Source organism: Toxotes jaculatrix, chromosome 4, assembly GCF_017976425.1.
Source record: "Toxotes jaculatrix isolate fToxJac2 chromosome 4, fToxJac2.pri, whole genome shotgun sequence".
Classification (NCBI taxonomy): domain Eukaryota; kingdom Metazoa; phylum Chordata; class Actinopteri; family Toxotidae; genus Toxotes; species Toxotes jaculatrix.
In genome coordinates, this window is record NC_054397.1 from 13,768,249 (window position 1) to 13,785,756 (window position 17,508).

The window sequence follows — 17,508 nt, forward strand, 5'->3', positions numbered from 1 at the left end:
GGCGTGCAGTGCACTTCAGGCAGGATGAGAAAGTGCCACAAATTGACCTTGATGGGATGTCTTGGTGGGAGGAGTGGCTTTTGGCCCTTTTCTTTATCTTTCCCCCTGGAGTAGTGCTTGGTTCTGCTATACACTTTCAGTTCTTGAAGTTTTTTTTTTTTTTTTTTTTTATGTTGGTGAATACTGTAATGACATATGATTCACAAGGTAATGCAGGTGCTAATAATATATTTCCTTCATTTAGTAATCTCTATAGCAGTGTTAGTCCTTTGATGCAGAGTTTGATGCAACTATAAGTTGTCAGTAAAAACAAAAAAAAAAGGGACTTTTTTTTTTGTCATGAGCCAAAAAAAAATAAAAAATCATGGTTTCAGCCTAGTAACTTAGTAACTTGGAATGCAACTGCCAACCCATCCACACAGAATTAAATAATAATAATCCATGTTTGGAGTAACCTCAGGTGCATCAAAATCAAGCAGTATTATGCTTTGCTTTGTGAGCAGCATAAATTCATCCAAAGAACAACCTTCACCTCAAAGCATTTAACTGAGGCGACTATTGAGATTGCGTGGATCTTCCAAGGACAAAGAATCCTTTTTGGAAGCACAGTTAGTAAAAGGCTGCTTTTTTAAGCTACAGCAGATACATTGTATGCAGACCTTGATAGGAAAAATGCAATTTTCAGGCAAATTAAAGGAGTAGAATCGTCCGATTCAACCATAGAAGACATCACTGAAGACATAAGCGGCCAGCTGACAGAACATTTGTCCGTAAAGGTTTGCTTCAGAATCAAAACAGGTGAAATCACAAATATTACTGAGGTTGCCCAGCTATGTGTTTGGTTTAAGAAGATTTCTTTAGAGAAGAATCCCATGGTAAAACTGAGAGGTGCAGATATTCTGAATACACTTCTTCTTGGGCTTGCGGGGCAAGTTAACGAAGATGAGAACTCCAACTTTTCACCGCATTACAAAACAAGAGGTCTCTCCATTCAAAACTTAGAATTATAGTAGTAGTAATATGCATTTATTGTGATGCAGTTTTATTGTCTTGAGTGCACTGAGCCACTGACGGTCCTGGAAGTAATTTAAGATGAAGCACGGCGACTCGATGATGCACAGTGAGGCGATAACCTGTATGAAAATTTACAAAACAACAAATTGCATTTGGATAGGCCATGCATGTTGTTACTTTGTTTATCAAAACTCGGGAAAAAATTCAGAAAAGGTTGAGATAAGCAGAGAGGAGGAAGAGAAAAGAGACATTAGAATATAAATGCAGTGCCAAAAGACTGTTGTGTTCAAATTAAGCTTCTATCATATTTGTGGTTGCACATAGTTTCAATCTTGTAGCATTTTGCCTTATGATTATGTAAAATCATTATAACCAAGTTGCCTCAATTGGTCAGCCTTTCTGTTGATGCTCGAAAGCTTCCTGAAATCCTCAAAGATGTTTAACCTCTTGTAGCTTTTACAGAGTTTTCCTATATCTGCATTTAGTCATGTTTGTGATCATTACAGCACCTGGGGATGTTAAATCTTTCTGAAGTTTGATTATACAGCTTTTGGAGACTGTTTCAGAAACGTGTCAGTTTAAATCAACGGTAGTTTCTAAGTTCAAAGCTTTTGATGTTACGATGTTGTATTTTAAGGGATTTGTGTTGTTTGGTTTCCTTTCAGAGTCCTTGGAGTCAACACCTCTAAAAGAATAAACAAATACTGAATGATTAAAGCTTCAGAAAGTGCAGGGACGTTACATTGGACTGCACAGCACTGCACGGGTATGCATGTTATTACGTCCATCCCTGGTACTTAACATTCAAACCCAAGATGTATTCTTTCTGTGTGTTTTGAGGTCCAGTACTATATAAATTTAGGAGCTTGACACTTTCCATCCTTCATTCTGCACCAACACCCAGGCAACTGTCACATTGCATGTCATTAGCATGTCATGTGTCTTTATCAAAGATAATGAAATAAAGCTTTCCAGTCTACCATAACAGAATATTTGTGTGAAGTGCTGTATTTTCAACTGTCTGATTGGATCTGAATCGTACATGTGATGGCAAAGCAGAAAATACCAAGGGCAGTAATCAAGCCTGCCTTTTTGCCCTAAAGCGTGAAAATCACTGTTATTTTATACTGTACCACTAGTATACAGCTGAGTTTAAGAATTCTTGTTGTACAAAACTAATTTTCACTATTCACATACAATTAATATACACCAATGGACTGTAGGGTTGCAAATAACACCATACAGTGCTAACTGGAGATGAGTACAGTGATGTGAAAGATGTACTAAACAAGCAGTTTGTCTCTAACGACCTCTACAAATAGCCACATCGCCATCTAGTGGCACTGACAGAGAATACAAGCTTGAAAGCTGGCAGTTGAAGTTACGTTAACAGCTGCTTCAGTGCAGGACAGTGCTGACCTTGTATGTGTCATTGGGGATATAAACATCCATTCAGGTATTCAACACACAGACAAGGTGTACAAACAAATGCACATATCAAACACACACACAGGCACACAAACACACAGGCACAGATTCCACACATCCACATAAAAGGCAGTCAGTGCCCTAAGAAAGAAAAACAAATACTATAACCTGCAGAGTCATGCAGTATATTGGCTAATGATAAGGCAGGTATATAAAAAGACATGCAATTAAACAAACATATCAAAAATATTTTTGTTTCTCGGTGGATGTCAGCGAGCTTTTTGAAGCTCTCACTGACAGCCTGTGAAAGAAACTGAAACTAAAGCCGAATCCTGATTTTAAGTGTTATATTACATATAAACATATTGTATGTGCTGACCCTCTTTAACAATAGGCAGACAAACATTTTCCTATTACTTCTTCATTTATAAGAAGGGTACCCCTTAGTACCTTCCATCATATCTCTCCTAATATGCGCAAACACCATCATCAGGCTACAGCTTGTGCTCTACAGACTCCCCACTATTGTCTGTACCAAGGCTATGTATGGAGATTGGTAAAAGAGCTCTTGTGTGGGCAGCTCCATTTTCTTTGAATTGGAAAAAAAAAAGAAATTACACACACTAGTGACATTTAATGCTTTTAAACATAACATCATAGATTTTTTCTAATGACTAAGGGTCACATGCTTTGTTTTATCTGCATTTTTAATGAATAGCTTAATAAGGAAATGGTTTGCTTCTAATAATCTTTTTTTTCCACTTTTCTTCATTTATCGTCTTTGTGTAAATGCTGGTTCATAACATAATTTTGCTGCTTTTTTGTCCAAGATTCTCTCAAAAAATGATTTCAGTCTCAAGAGACCACCCTGGTTAAAGAAAGTAAATAAATAAAGAGCACAATAATAAAGCCAACATCATTACACTAACAAGAGAGTCATTCTGTAAGTAATGATTTGCATGTCTCAAACAAATGTCTAAATGTTCACACAGCCCTGGAGGCCTGAGTAAACAGTTTCCTGTGTAGTTGCAGTTTGCAGAAACAAATGCCAAACACATATACACACACACAGCCATACACTCACAGTTACGGTGCACATACTAATACAGGGCTGCAGTGGTTGACCAAGCAGTTGACGTTTGACAAGTGGATGGAAACTGTTGTGGTTTCTGCAGCCCCCGGCCCCTCCCATGATGCTGCAGAGGGGCCAGAGCTGAAAACAGCAAAGCCGAAAATCCTCTGAATAACATCTGCAGCAACACGCATAGCAACAGTATTGTGAAAATAAATGCGCGCCCGCACACACACACACAAAGAAATATAAGCTGAAAAGCTTCCTTTCTAGCCTGACTTGGGTTTTAGTTGAGTTAATTTTTCAGCCTAGTTTAGTTCATTTTAATCAGCATCATCTAATAAGTCTCCAGGCACCACTCTGTCACACACCATTTCTGTTTACCACTCTCCCTGGACTGCAGTTCAAGCCTCATGTTTTTGGAAATGTAGTCAGCATGGCCATTCCTTTAAAATCTTTTTCTAAGAGAAGGAACCGTCGAAATTTCAGACATTGTTCAGATATCCACATATTATTTTAGCCTTAAGTCAGTAAGGCTATGAGAAAGATGCCAACAGTATGTTTATGTTTTTTCTTTTTTCCATTTAAAAGACGTGTAAAGCAAGACAGATCATTTGTTTTCAGATTCCCAGCAGGCAGTGCAGGGCATTGTGTTTAAGGGAGTAAATAGGAAGACATACTCAGTCAAAGTCAACTGCCAATTCACTAAATAACCAGCCAAGTCATTTGCTTTGGACTTGTTTTGGTTTTCAGGTCCAAAAAAAGATTTCTATGAAATCATTTTGGTCCATTTTCATATCTAAGAATTTTGTGAACCATTATACCAAGTAGTCTATACCAAGTCTATTATGTTAACACAGAGCCTCATTAAAGGCATTTGTGTTTGGACCGTGGCCATTAGTGTCATCTGTGTGTCCCAGTTTTGTGAGGTCTCAGTGTTTGGTCAGCGGATGTATTTGAATCAAAGCCATTAATGTTGATCACTAGATCGGAGTAGACTCTACGAATGACACAATGGTAGTTGTGGATTTGGAATTTAGTCAGTCAAAACCCATTTTTGTAATGGGAAAGAAGTGACCTTTTCCTAAAGGAAGAATCCATATTCATAGCAAAACTGTACATGCTGCACCTTTATTGGCTGTCAACCCTGTCCCCTAAAAAATATGTTTCTATACTAATAAATGATTATACATTTGATGTACATTTACCATACACACAAGCCAGTCAGAGGTGGTTGGGGTGGATGGTTGAGCGTACAAAATACAAACAAAACTTTGTTAAGAATTAGGGAAAGACTGTTGTTTTGGCTAGATATTGAAAAAGGAAGCGTGTCCTTAGTATTCCTTGTCACATTCACACATACATACACTGCTCAAAAAAATTAAAGGAACACTTTGAAAACACATCAGGTCTCAACGGGGAAAAAAATCATGCCAGATATCTATACTGATAGGGACTGGGTAATGTGTTAGGAATAAAAAGGATACCACATCATTGATGGACATGAAAATTATCAACCTACAGAGGGCTGAATTCAAAGACACCCCGAAAATCAAAGTGAAAAAATGATGCGGCAGGCTGGTCCATTTTGCTGAAATTTCATCGCAGCAACTCAAAATGGTTCTCAGTAGTTTGTATGGCCCCCACATGCTTGTATGCATGCCTGAATATATCGGGGTATGCTCCTAATGAGACGACGGCTGGTGTGGGGTATTTCCTCACAGATCTGGACCAGAGCATCACTGAGCTCCTGGACAGTCTGAGGTGCAACCTGGCAGCACCGGATGGACCAAAACATAATGTCTTAGAGAAGTTCTATTGGATTTAGGTCAGGTGAGCGTGGGAGCCAGTGAATGGTATCAATTCCTTCATCCTCCAGGAGCGGCCTGCATACTCTCACCACATGAGGCGCTGTCGTGCACCAGGGGGAACCCAGGACCCACTGCACCAGTGCAGGGTCTGACAGTGGGTCCAAGGATTTCATCCCAGTACCTATTGGCAGTCAGGGTGTCTTACACAAATCATAAGTAAATTTGACACAAATGTCTAATAGGACAGAATGATGAAGTGCTAACATTTTATGTTCAAAAGGTCAAAGGTCAACTTCTCTGTACCATCACAGTATTCTGCAAAAACACTTTTCTTACCATTATTAAATGGTGTAACTCAGGAACAGAGAGGGACATTGCAACCATATTTCAGATACTGGTCAGATACTGAATTGGTGACACTAGTCTTTGGCGCCCACCTTGAAACTGTGGTGATGATTGTACAGATCTACAGTTACATCCATGTCTGAAGAATACTCTCTAAGTGAAGATAAAATGCAGCAAAGAAAATCAAAAAAAGAAAGGTAGAGTAAAAGATGTTACGGTGTCATTTAGCATATGAATGACAGAGACACTCTGGGCAACTCATAGGTGAAATGCGTTGTTTTTAAAATAACGTGTAAGTGGCTAAAAAGTTTCACATCAAAAGATGCTGACATCAGCACAAGCACGTGAATACACTCAGATACAAAGGCATAACTTTTGTGGTGTGGGACGCGTTGTGTTTAAAATAACTTGTCAGTGGCTGCACAGTATCACACCACAAAACGTGGATATCGGAAACAGAGGAAGTGTAGGACAGTCTCTCGGGTAGACGTTCCGCACCGTAACACCATACATTTTATCTCATACCTTGCCTCATTGGAGGATGGCCTGCTTTTGGTTTATGCTTATAATAATCTCCATATCTGTAATAAGTCGGACCAAACACACTGCACAAGTAGACAAAAGGTATTGTCGCGGTTGTAACTGATTGTATGTGCTATCAAGTTTCAGGAAGGAAACATCGATGTAAAAAGTAATTTACCATCTCACCCATAGAAAACAACCACAGAGCAAAAGGTTCCACTCAACTGGCCAATCACCACTTATGTTTCCTTTAAAGGAAAAGTATGCGAGGGTCTTGATATCTGTCAGTAAAATCTACTTCGCTGTCTGTCTACTCTCTGTCATCATCACACATGGATGGGCAGTTCATTTTTCTGGTCATTCTGTTAGGTAATTCTTTTGATAAAGTATTTGGTTGACAAATTTAGAGTTCTTAGGTTTTGTTTTCAAGATCATTTATTTCTACGTTCTCATTGTGGTTGAGTTTAGTGGGAACCAGCACTTTCTGTCGTGAAATCCTGTAACAATGTGCACATTTCGATCTATTTTTACAATTGTGTTTGTATCTCAGGAGTTGCTTCTTGCAGCCAGGATCAGACTTCACAATCAGTATTGGAGGTGACAGTCACACCAGGAGACAACATCACTCTCTACTGTGACTGCAAATCATCAACTGGAGTATACATAGTGTGGTACAGAAACTGCTCTCATGAGAACCAGCCAACTCTTGTTCTTCAAACAATATCATTTTTAAAGGAAACTGATCCTCTGAGCTCTAAGTTTCAGCTTTTGAGGAACTCTTCCACTGAATCTTATGACCTGCTGATCATGAACATCACTGATTCTGATGAGGGCCTCTACTACTGTGGAACTGAAGAAAGGAAGGTGGACCAAGGAGAATACATCACTCTAAGAAACATTTACAGTTATGGCAACGTGACAACAAGGATTAAATGTGGTAAGTGTTCTTTGTGTGTGTGAGAATGATCAAAGTGATTGTAACCACTTGACTAAATGATTTTCAAACAATCGTAAATGTCCTGATATTAACGTGCACTATATGTAAAAATTAGCTGCACCTAGAACCCCCAATATTGAGAAGATATGGCGTATAAAGTAGACAGTCCTAACATGCCTCTTGAACCTGAAATGTTATGAGTTATCCTGAAATGTGCATCAAATATTTTGCCTAATCTTTTGGGGGGGATAAATGTGCTTGTACATTTGCTTGAATTAGCTGAAAGACCTTGTGAACAAGAATAATCATGACTATATTCATAGTTGAAAAGGGTCAAAGTTGAAAAGGGTCTATTAACTAGCCAGAGTCAACAGAATACTGAGGAAGGGTCTAGAAGGATTTGTCTTTTCTGCACAATGAAAACTTGAGTTCTCCACAAACACAAACAATGGTGTATCTATGCTGTCCTGGAACAACTAATGCACTTTGTACAAGAAAAATGAAAAACCAAAATGTTTCAGTTGTCACAGATTTGTGAGATCAGACTTTAAAAAAAGTAACTGACTCAACTTTGTGTCTGATCCAGACTCCAGTGAAACTCTTCAACCAGACCCTGATTTGTGCTGGATGCTGCTACTCACTCTGTGTCCAGCTTCTGCTTTACTCTCCTCTCTCCTGTCCTCTCTCGTGGTTTATCAACTCTGTCAGAAAAAAGGTATCTGCTGTACATGTCACTGTTTCTTTCAATCTCAGAAATATCCTTCACAATCAATGTATAAAATTAATTTAACCATTAAGAAAGCCGGATGCAGATACGTGTCTTTTTTTATTTATTTTGTGAGCCTGGGAGTAACATGCTGTGATGATTTATTCATTTCTGCAGCTAAAAAATCTCGAGTTCATCAGGAAAGACCTGACGATCAATGTCAAACGGGACTGAATCAGGTAATTTGCTGCATATTATTTTCTTTTTAACAGTGGATAGTAGATGAATCTAGTCATAGTGTCGAATCAGTACAGGAACGTGATTCTAATCAGAAAATATTAAATCTTAGGATCAAGATGTGTGTTATGCTGCGCTGGAAATCCGTCAGGCATCACAGAGACCAAAGAAGCAGAAAACAAAGAGTTCGGACTACAGCACCTACTCTGCCATCAATACTTCTAGGATGTAGTACAGAAGCGCATTGATGCCACGCCAGGAAAAGAAAAAGATCAGAATTATAACGTGAAAAGTTTGTTATAACAACATGATTTTCACATGATAATGGATATTTTCATGTTATAACAAAATAATTCTATGTTATCCTAACATACAAACTTATCATGTTACAGCCAGAAACTTTTCTTGTAGAAACAATATAGCTTTTATCTTTTTATAATGTCAAACATGTCAATGTGAAAAGTTCTTGTTACAAAAGTTTCAATTTATAACATGATAACCCAGGGTTTTTCCTGCGTTAGGTTAAACCTATACTGTTAGGCTATAACGTGAAGATCATGTTTGAATGAGGAAACTAGTGGAGAACGGACAAACTGAGTAATGTGGCTCATTTACACAATATGATTAAGCTCTACTTCATGCTTGGGTTGAGACATGACAACATTCTGCTGTTACTGAGCACAGTGTACAATATTGTAATACGTATGGGTACTAAATAACAGAGAGGACCAGCACTAACTTCACGAGCACACTGCACACTGATGCGGCAGCCCACCTGGATTTCTCCTGGTATTCCAGTCTGGTACATGTCAGTGGCATCAGCCATAATGTGTTATGTATATTCAATCAATCATTCTTCAAAGAGCAGATGCATCTTGCATATTCTATTTCCTTACACCACTTACATAACAGATTTAAAATTGATGAGAAAAATCAATAAAAAAAGCTCCAGACAGAAAGCATGTTTGTGGTAGACATTAACAATTTGCTTCAGATTCAGCTGTTTTTTTTTCCTTAAATCTACAACTGTCTACAAAAAAGAAACGAAAGCTGTTTTCAGGCAATTTCCTGTTTTGATCTCAAGTTAGCCATCAGCCCCAACCCTTCACCAGTACAGTTTGGTATTACATCAAGTGTTTGCTATGTAGGAACTGATTCTGCTACAGAGAATAAAATTCAAAGAAATAACTGTGTGTAAAGGTCATACACAAAACCCAAGATAGCACAGTTTAGCTTCTTTATGTACGAATGCCCCTGTCACGCCTATTCTAAGAAGTACTGAGACAATACAGAGCTGACTGCAAGGCCAACCACGAGCACATTACTTAGCACCTTGTGACGAGTACAGCTCACAGGAAACCCACAATGACAAACATATGAGCAACCTTCATATGACTTAACATACAAACAGACTCACAGTAGTCAGGTAGCAGTACAGACTGACAATAGACACAAACACACTTATCAAACCATAGGAAATAGAAAAGCTCCTGGTTTTGTTCTTTTTTACCTCCTCATAATCAATACATTATTTTAGCTCAAAAACGCTTCAAATCAGAATCATAAACTTTACAAAGAATTCACGTGGTGTAAGTCGTCACTGACTGTTGAGCAGGGTGATGTTAGAGCATGTGCAACAAAGTCAGACCTAAAGCAGCTCTGCAGCCACCACAGCTACATTAGGAGGCAGAATGTGTCTTTGATTCTATCAGGTCAGATCAGTGACCACAACATAACATCGTGATATGAGTGACACCAGACAACTAGGGCTGGGTATTGAATTCAATAATTCCTAAGGTATCGACCGAATTGCCTCAATACTATCAGGTATTGAAAAATGTCATTTAGTTCAATACCAAATTTCGATAGTCAGTGAGCCAGTAAGCTTGCAGCATGTTTGACATGCCAAGATCAAAAGTGCTGGCGATTGGCTGTCTCAGGCGAAGCTGTCACATCATGCATTGTTCCAACCGCAATCCGTGGAAAATGTGGAAAAGATCTAGAGCATGGCCCCATTTTAGCAGCATTGATGCTAACAGTGCACAATTTAAAATATGTATAGGCATGACGGACATTCTGCCAATGCTTTCTGACTTGGCAACAAGTTATCTCTGTATGCAAGCAACATCCACACCCTCAGAACGTACATTTTCTACTGCTGGGGACACTATTAGCCTGGAGCCAGCTTGTCTGACACATGAAAAAGCAGACATGCTGATTTTTCTAAAGAAGAATTGCTGAGTGATATAATGGTATGCTGCCGTCAGCCTAATGTACTGACTTGAAACTGTTAATTTTGCACTGAAAACTATTTACACTGGTTCATTGAGTTGGTTACATTTGTTACATTGCACGTTTTCCATGCATGCACGAATGAAAAAGTGCAGAAACTGAAAAGTAAAACCAAAGTTTTTCAAAGTTATGTGTAATGTAGATTTAAACTTTGGTATTGAAAAAAGTATCGTTCAGGAATCGGTATCGAAGGCAAGGTATCGGTATCGAAAAACGATACCCTGCCCTACCAGCTACATGTTTCACATAATGTGTACACGTACTAGTGCGACTGTGGTTGCATACACAAACAGAGAAGTAAAAATATAGGCATGTGATTGCTTTGTGTCATTGTGTCTGAAAAAAAATCTTGGGGACTTTTTTGTGGATGGATTGTATATTTTTTTTCTGGTTAAAATTTAAATATTAATTTTTACTTGTTTCCACATTGACATATGAAGTATAAAGTGATCACAGTTTATTTCAAGAACACTTGATTTGGTGTATTTGGAAGTGCACGGAAACAGTGCTGGTGTTACCACTGACCAGTCAGCCACACCAGTTCTATGGGAAACTCTCCTAACCTGCAGTGGTGATATTAAAGTAAAATGAGCCACTATTAAAAGAAACAAAGGAAAGTTGTACTTGTATTGTACAGCTAGGCAAAAACATTGTTCATGTGTAACTTGATAGCCAAGTGGTTGGAGAGCATACCACATGGGCGTAATGCCCTGCACGGCAGACCCCCGGTTCCATTTGCTGCGTGTTACTCAACTGGAAGGTTTTCTTGTTGTGGTTTCTATGCATCCAAATGTTTGTCTGCAACACCCTAGAACAATGAACTATGTTTTGTAAGGCGAAAATGCAGGAAATGTGGCCGTTATCAAATGTGGACGAACTTTGGATTCTTCAGATTGTTCTCTTCAGTAATTCTTCTGATCTGAGTTCTTCAGGAACTGTTCTCATGAGAACCAGCCCTCTCATGGTCTAAAACTAGATTTCGATTCAGCCACTGAAGCCAATATTATGAAATATTTCCCTCATTTTCATTTGGTGAAGAACCAGTCCTCTGAATCCTATGACCTGCTCATCATGAACATCAGAAAGAACAAGAAAGGCAAAGTAAAAGATATGGAATCGGAAACAGAGAAAAGGTAGAAAATCCTGTATCCAGGGTTGTAACTGATTGTATGTGTTATCAAGTTTCAGGAAGGAAACATCAATGTAAAATGTAATTTACCATCTCACCCATAGAAAACAACCACAGAGCAAAATGTTCCACTTGACTGGCCAATCACAACTTATGTTTCCTTTAAAGGAAAAGTATGCGAGGGTCTTGATATCTGTCAGTAAAATCTACTTCGCTGTCTGTCAACACTCTGTCATCATCACACATGGATGGGCTGTGCATTTTTCTGGTCATTCTCTTAGGTAATTCTTTTGATTAAATATTTTGTTGACTAAATTAAGCTTGTTAGGTTTTGTTTTGAAAATAATTTATATCTACATTCTCACTGTCGTTGAGTTTAGCAGGAACCAGCACTTTCTGTTGTGAAATCCTGTAACAATGTGCACATTTCGATCTATTTTTACAATTGTGTTTGTATCTCAGGAGTTGCTTCTTGCAGCCAGGATCAGACTTCACAATCAGTATTGGAGGTGACAGTCACACCAGGAGACAACATCACTCTCTACTGTGACTGCAAATCATCAACTGGAGTATACATAGTGTGGTACAGAAACTGCTCTCATAAGCACCAGCCAACTCTAGCTCTAAATACAGTACCAAAACCAGTAAAAGGAATCACTGACATTATTAATCATCGGACGTCTAATTTTAAGTTTTTGAGCAACTCTTCCTCTGCATCTTATGACCTACTGATCATGAACATCACTGATTCTGATGAGGGCCTCTACTACTGTGGAACTGAAGAGACGAAGGTGGATAAAGGAGAATACATCACTCAAAGAAACATTTACAGTTATGGCAACGTAACAACGAGGATCATATGTAGTAAGTGTCCTTTGTGTGTGTGAGAGTAGTTAAAGTGATTGGACTAAATAATCATTAGACTAAATAACCATTAGACTAAATAATCATTGCTCATTTGTAAAATGTGCTGATCTTAATGTGCACTGTATGTAAAAATTAACTGCACCTAGAACGCCCAATATGGAGAAGATGTGGTTTATGATAGTTTTCCTCTAGGTTCACAGACCTAACATGCCTCATGAATCTGAAATGTTGTGAGTTGTTCTAAAAATGCGCACCAAATATTTTGCCTAATTTTTGTGACATAAATTTACATTTCAGATCTGACATAAACAGGCCCAAACAGGGAAAAAATGTAGTCGCATATTTGTTTGAATTAGTTGAAAAACAAGAATAATTAAGAATATATCATTAAAGACAATGGTGAAATAGAGCCAAAGATGAAAAGGGTCTATTAACTAGCCGGAATCAACAGAGTACTGAGGAACAGTCTAGAAGGATTTGTCTTTTCTGCACAATGAAAACTTGAGTTCTCCACAAACTTAAACAATGGTGTATCTATGCTGTCCTGGAACAACTAATGCACTTTGTACAAGAAAAATGAAAAACCAAAATGTTTCAGTCTTCACAGTTTTGTCAGATCCGACTTTCATAAAAGTAACTGACACAACTTTGTGTTTGATCCAGACTCCAGTGAAACTCAACCAAACCAAACCTCAACTCACCAAACATCTCAGCCAAACCATGATTGGTGCTGGATGCTGCTACTCACTCTGTGTCCAGCTTTTGCTTTACTCTCCTCTCTCCTGTCCTCTCTCATGGTTTATCAGCTCTGTCAGAAAAAAGGTATCTGCTATACATGTCACTGTTTCCCTCAATCTCAGAAATATCCTTCACAATCAATGTATAAAATTCATTTAACCATTAAGAAAGCCAGATGCAGATACGTGTCCTTTTTTTATGTATTCTGTGAAACTGGGAGTAACATGCTGTAATGATTTATTCATTTCTGCAGCTAAAGAAGTTCGAGCTGATCAGGAAAGACCTGACGATCAAGAACAAACGGGACTGAATCAGGTAATTTGCTGCATATTATTTTCTTTTTAACAGTGGATAGTAATGAATCATAGTATGGAATCGGTACATGAGCATGATTCTAATCAGAAAATATTAAATCTTAGGATCAAGATGTGTGTTATGCTGCACTGGAAATCCGTCAGGCATCACAGAGACCAAAGAAGCAGAAAACAAAGAGTTCGGACTACAGCACCTACTCTGCCATCAATACTTCTAGGATGTAGTACAGAAGCGCATTGCTGCCACGCCAGGAAAAATGGAAACATCAGAATTATAACGTGAAAAGTTTAGTGATATAACAAGATGATTTTCACATTATAACAGAAATTTTCATGTTATTACAAGATAATTTCATGTTATTCTGACATTAAAAACTCATCACGTTATAGCCAGAAACTTTTGTTAAAACAATATATCTTTTATATTGTTATAAACATTTCATATTATAATGTGAAAACTTCTAGTTATAACTTAAAACGTTTCAAGTTATAACGTGATAACTAATGCTGTTACATTGCCTATGCTGTTAGGCTATAATGTGAAGATCATAATTGAGTGAGGAAACAAGTGGAGAATAAACAAACTGAGTAACACGGCTCATTTCCACAATTTGATTAAGTTCTACTTCATGCTTGGGTTGAGACATGACCACATTCTGCCGTTGTTGAGCTCAGTGTACAATATTGTCATAAGTATGGGTACACTAAGAAGGAAGAATAACTTCGACCCTCTGGATGTCCCACTCATTTCTCACTGATCAGATGAAGGGGCCTTACTACCTAATACCATAGCCAGCTTTGAAGCAGCTGAGATGGTGTAGCTTGTATCCATGGAGCCGTCCATGCCACTCCAGATGATCAATGACAAATGACTCTACATGCATGGGTGTACAAGTCGGGTCAGTGAGGTTTCAAACTTGGTTGTGATTGACAAGTGGGCCCAGTCCCAGAGCACACACAGTATGGTCTAATGCACACTCCCAGTAAATGCCAAACAGAGATGACCAGTACAAACTTTACAGATTTTTGGACGTCCACGGGCACACCGATCCAGCAGCCCACCTGGATTTGTCCTGGTATTCCTGATGGCCAGTCTGACTCTGGTACTTGTCAGTGGTATGAACCACAGTGTGTTGTGTAAATTCAATCAATCATTCTTCAAAGAGCAGATGCATCTTGTGTACTCTATTTCCTGACACCACTTAAATAACAGATTTAAATTTGATTAAAAATAAATTATTCAATAAAAAACCTCCAGAAAGGAAGTGCGTTTGTCGTTGAAAACAACAATTTGCTTCACTCAGTTTTATTTTTTTTTTCTTCTTCTTTTAAAATCTATGTGGAACGTTTCATAATGGTCATGATGGCTGTTTGTCTGCAACAAGAAACGAAAGCTGTTTTCAGGCAATTTCCTGTCTTTATCTTAAGTTAGCCATCAGCCCCAACCCTTCACCAGTACAGTCTGATATTACACAAAGTATTTGCTATGTAGGAACTGATTCTGCTACAGATAATACAATTCAAAGAAATAACTGTGTAGAGGACAAACACAAAAACCAAAGATAGCTACTATTTATCTTATTTATGTAAGAATGCCCCTGTCATGCTTATTCCAAGAAGAACTGCAAAAATACAGAGCTGACTATAAAGCCGACCACGAGCACATTACTTAGCACCTTGTGACGAGCACAGCTCACAGGAAACCCACAATGACAAACAGACCTTCATATGGCTTAACATGCACACAGACACACAGTAGTCAGGTACTAGTACAGACACAAACACACTTATCAAACCATAGGAAATAGAAAAGCTCCTGGTTTTGTTCTTTTTTCCCTCCTCATAATCAATACATTATTTTAGCTCAAGAACGCTTCGAATTAGAATCTTTACAAAGAATTCACATGGTGTAAGTCGTCACTGACTGTTGAGCAGGGTGATGTTAGAGCATGTGCAACAAAGTCAGAACTAAAGCAGCTCTGAAGCCACCACAGCTACATTTGGAGGTAGAATGTGTCTTTGATTCTATCAGGTCAGATCAGTGACCACAACATTACATCAGCTACACATTTCACATACTATGTGCACACATATTAGTGCGACTGTGGTTTCATGCACAGACAGTGAGGTAAAAATAAAGGTATGCGATTGCTTTGTGTCATTGTGAGTAACAAACATTGTATGTACTTTTTTGTGGGTGGGTGATTTTTTTTTGGTTAAAGTCGGGGTGTACAAAAATCAACTTTGCGTGGATTTGCGCACACCGCCACGCAAATTATCGACCTCCCGTGAGAATGTGCGTAGTGCCACGCAAACTCTGTCATTTGACAGTGTCAAACTACAAAGTACTGTAGTACAATATTTGCCTTTATATACCAAAATATGTTCCGCCAAATTTTCCTAAGTCAAGAGGGATTTCAAAACAATATTTCTAAACACGTTTGAGCACTTATGATTTACACCCGAACAACAAACCAAAACCAAATGTCACCTAATTTTCCCACATATATTATGCCTTGAAATGACTGCCACAACCTAAATCCAAAGTAAACTGATAAGTTTTCTCTGTTTATGTCACGTGAAGATGTAGACACACACCAGGGAGTGCTCGGTTGCGAGGCGAACAGACATCCATCGTGCACATGAAATGAAATGCACTCTCATTGCCACTAAGAAAAAAACTCTGTCAGATGATCATATTAATTAAGAACAAGTCATGTGAGATAAGTTCTAAAATCAACAAGGTGTAGATCAATTAAATGCGTGCCCTATAAATGGCTGAAGTCGCGCATAATGGCGCAATGATGGCAGCTTTGGCACTACTAGGAGACACTGCCAATAGAAGAGTTGGGAAGGAGCGTGTCTTCAGGGATCACGCTGACCTGCTGGCCCACGATGACAACTGGCTTATCAGCCAATTTAGGTTACCAGGAGCGATCCTTCTGGATCTCTGCACTGAACTGGCCCCAGCGTTACAGAGAAGTTGCACCTTGCCAGTGCCAGTACAAGTCCTCACCACGCTCAGGTTCCTAGCAACAGGAGCCTTTCAGCAGGAGAAGGCTGACAGGTCAGGCATCTCTCAGTCATCCCTGAGCCACGCCATGCCAGCCATATGGGACGGCCTAATCCGCATGACACCCAGATATATTAAATTTCCCTAAACTGTGGCTGAACAGGCAAACAATGCAATTTTCAGCAAAGAGCCGATTTCCTAATGCAATCGAAGCGATTGACTATACTCACATTGCTATAAAGGCACCATCAGAAAATGAATTTGCGTATGTAAATCAGAAGCATTTTCATTCTATTAATGTGAAAGCTATCTGTGATGCACAAATGTGTCTCACAAATGTAGTGGGACGTTGGCCTGGTTCAACTCATGATTCATTCATCCTGCGGAGTAGCTGTGTTTTACTACTTACGCCAGAGGAAAGACCACCAAATACAACATTATGTCTCAGATACAAGTACATTAATTTCACATTCTGTGAAATTCTTCTTTTTTTACGGTTCTGGAGTGTTTGCCGTTGTTAATGGGGGGAAACAAGGCGGTCCAAGTGGCACGTGCAGTTGCGCTCAATTCCAAGTCAGTTGGGATGTGTCAAGGAAAGCTAGGCGATATATGATATCAGAAACAAAGAAAGGGAAAAAAATTGCATATTTCAAATTGAAGTGGATGAACAGAACATCAGATAACCACAATACCAACTTCTATCATTGATGACAATAGTTTTCCCAGGACAGTCTCTCTTGAAGAGGCTGGATTTGAAGTTCTGCACCATAAATCCACACATTTTATCTCATACCTTGCCTCATTGGAGGATGGCCTGCTTTTGGTTTATGCTTATAATAATCTCCATATCTGTAATAAGTCGGACCAAATACACTGCACAAGTAGACAAAAGGTATTGCCGGGGTTTTAACTGATTGTATGTGCTATCAAGTTTCAGGAAGGAAACATCAATGTAAAATGTAATTTACCATCTCACCCATAGAAAACAACCACAGAGCAAAATGTTCCACTCAACTAGCCAATCACCACTTACGTTTCCTTTAAAGGAAAAGTATGCGAGGGTCTTGATATCTGTCAGTAAAA

The 17,508-nt window shown here is 38.7% G+C and overlaps 2 protein-coding genes across 3 annotated transcripts; both read left to right on the plus strand.

Moving 5' to 3' along the window:
* Positions 1 to 6,521: 6,521 nt before the first annotated feature.
* LOC121180130 lies at positions 6,522 to 9,606 on the plus strand. Its single transcript, XM_041035286.1, has 5 exons — positions 6,522 to 6,561; positions 6,743 to 7,129; positions 7,716 to 7,844; positions 8,013 to 8,074; positions 8,185 to 9,606. Exons 1-5 carry the CDS (start codon positions 6,525 to 6,527, stop codon positions 8,302 to 8,304), a joined length of 735 nt encoding a protein of 244 aa, XP_040891220.1. The 5' UTR covers positions 6,522 to 6,524; the 3' UTR covers positions 8,305 to 9,606.
* Positions 9,607 to 11,607: 2,001 nt separating this feature from the next.
* Positions 11,608 to 14,658, plus strand: LOC121180129. 2 transcript variants are annotated; one of them, XM_041035284.1, is made up of 5 exons: positions 11,612 to 11,774; positions 11,956 to 12,357; positions 13,024 to 13,182; positions 13,352 to 13,413; positions 13,518 to 14,658. In XM_041035284.1, exons 1-5 carry the CDS (start codon positions 11,738 to 11,740, stop codon positions 13,635 to 13,637), a joined length of 780 nt encoding a protein of 259 aa, XP_040891218.1. In that variant the 5' UTR covers positions 11,612 to 11,737; the 3' UTR covers positions 13,638 to 14,658. The 2 variants fall into 2 exon arrangements, with proteins under 2 accessions (XP_040891219.1, XP_040891218.1); XM_041035285.1 differs by lacking the exon at positions 13,024 to 13,182 and having other exon boundaries at positions 11,608 to 11,774.
* The last annotated feature ends 2,850 nt before the right edge of the window (positions 14,659 to 17,508 follow it).

Excerpts from the sequence above, each read along its gene's own strand:
- LOC121180130 (XM_041035286.1), top strand. The coding sequence starts at position 6,525 with ATGGATGGGCAGTTCATTTTTCTGGTCATTCTGTTAG. Across the intron at positions 7,130-7,715 it reads GACAACAAGGATTAAATGTG|ACTCCAGTGAAACTCTTCAA; the intron begins GTAAGTGTTCTT and ends TGTCTGATCCAG. Across the intron at positions 8,075-8,184 it reads GTCAAACGGGACTGAATCAG|GATCAAGATGTGTGTTATGC; the intron begins GTAATTTGCTGC and ends ATTAAATCTTAG.
- LOC121180129 (XM_041035284.1), top strand. The coding sequence starts at position 11,738 with ATGGATGGGCTGTGCATTTTTCTGGTCATTCTCTTAG. Across the intron at positions 13,183-13,351 it reads TCAGCTCTGTCAGAAAAAAG|CTAAAGAAGTTCGAGCTGAT; the intron begins GTATCTGCTATA and ends TCATTTCTGCAG. Across the intron at positions 13,414-13,517 it reads AACAAACGGGACTGAATCAG|GATCAAGATGTGTGTTATGC; the intron begins GTAATTTGCTGC and ends ATTAAATCTTAG.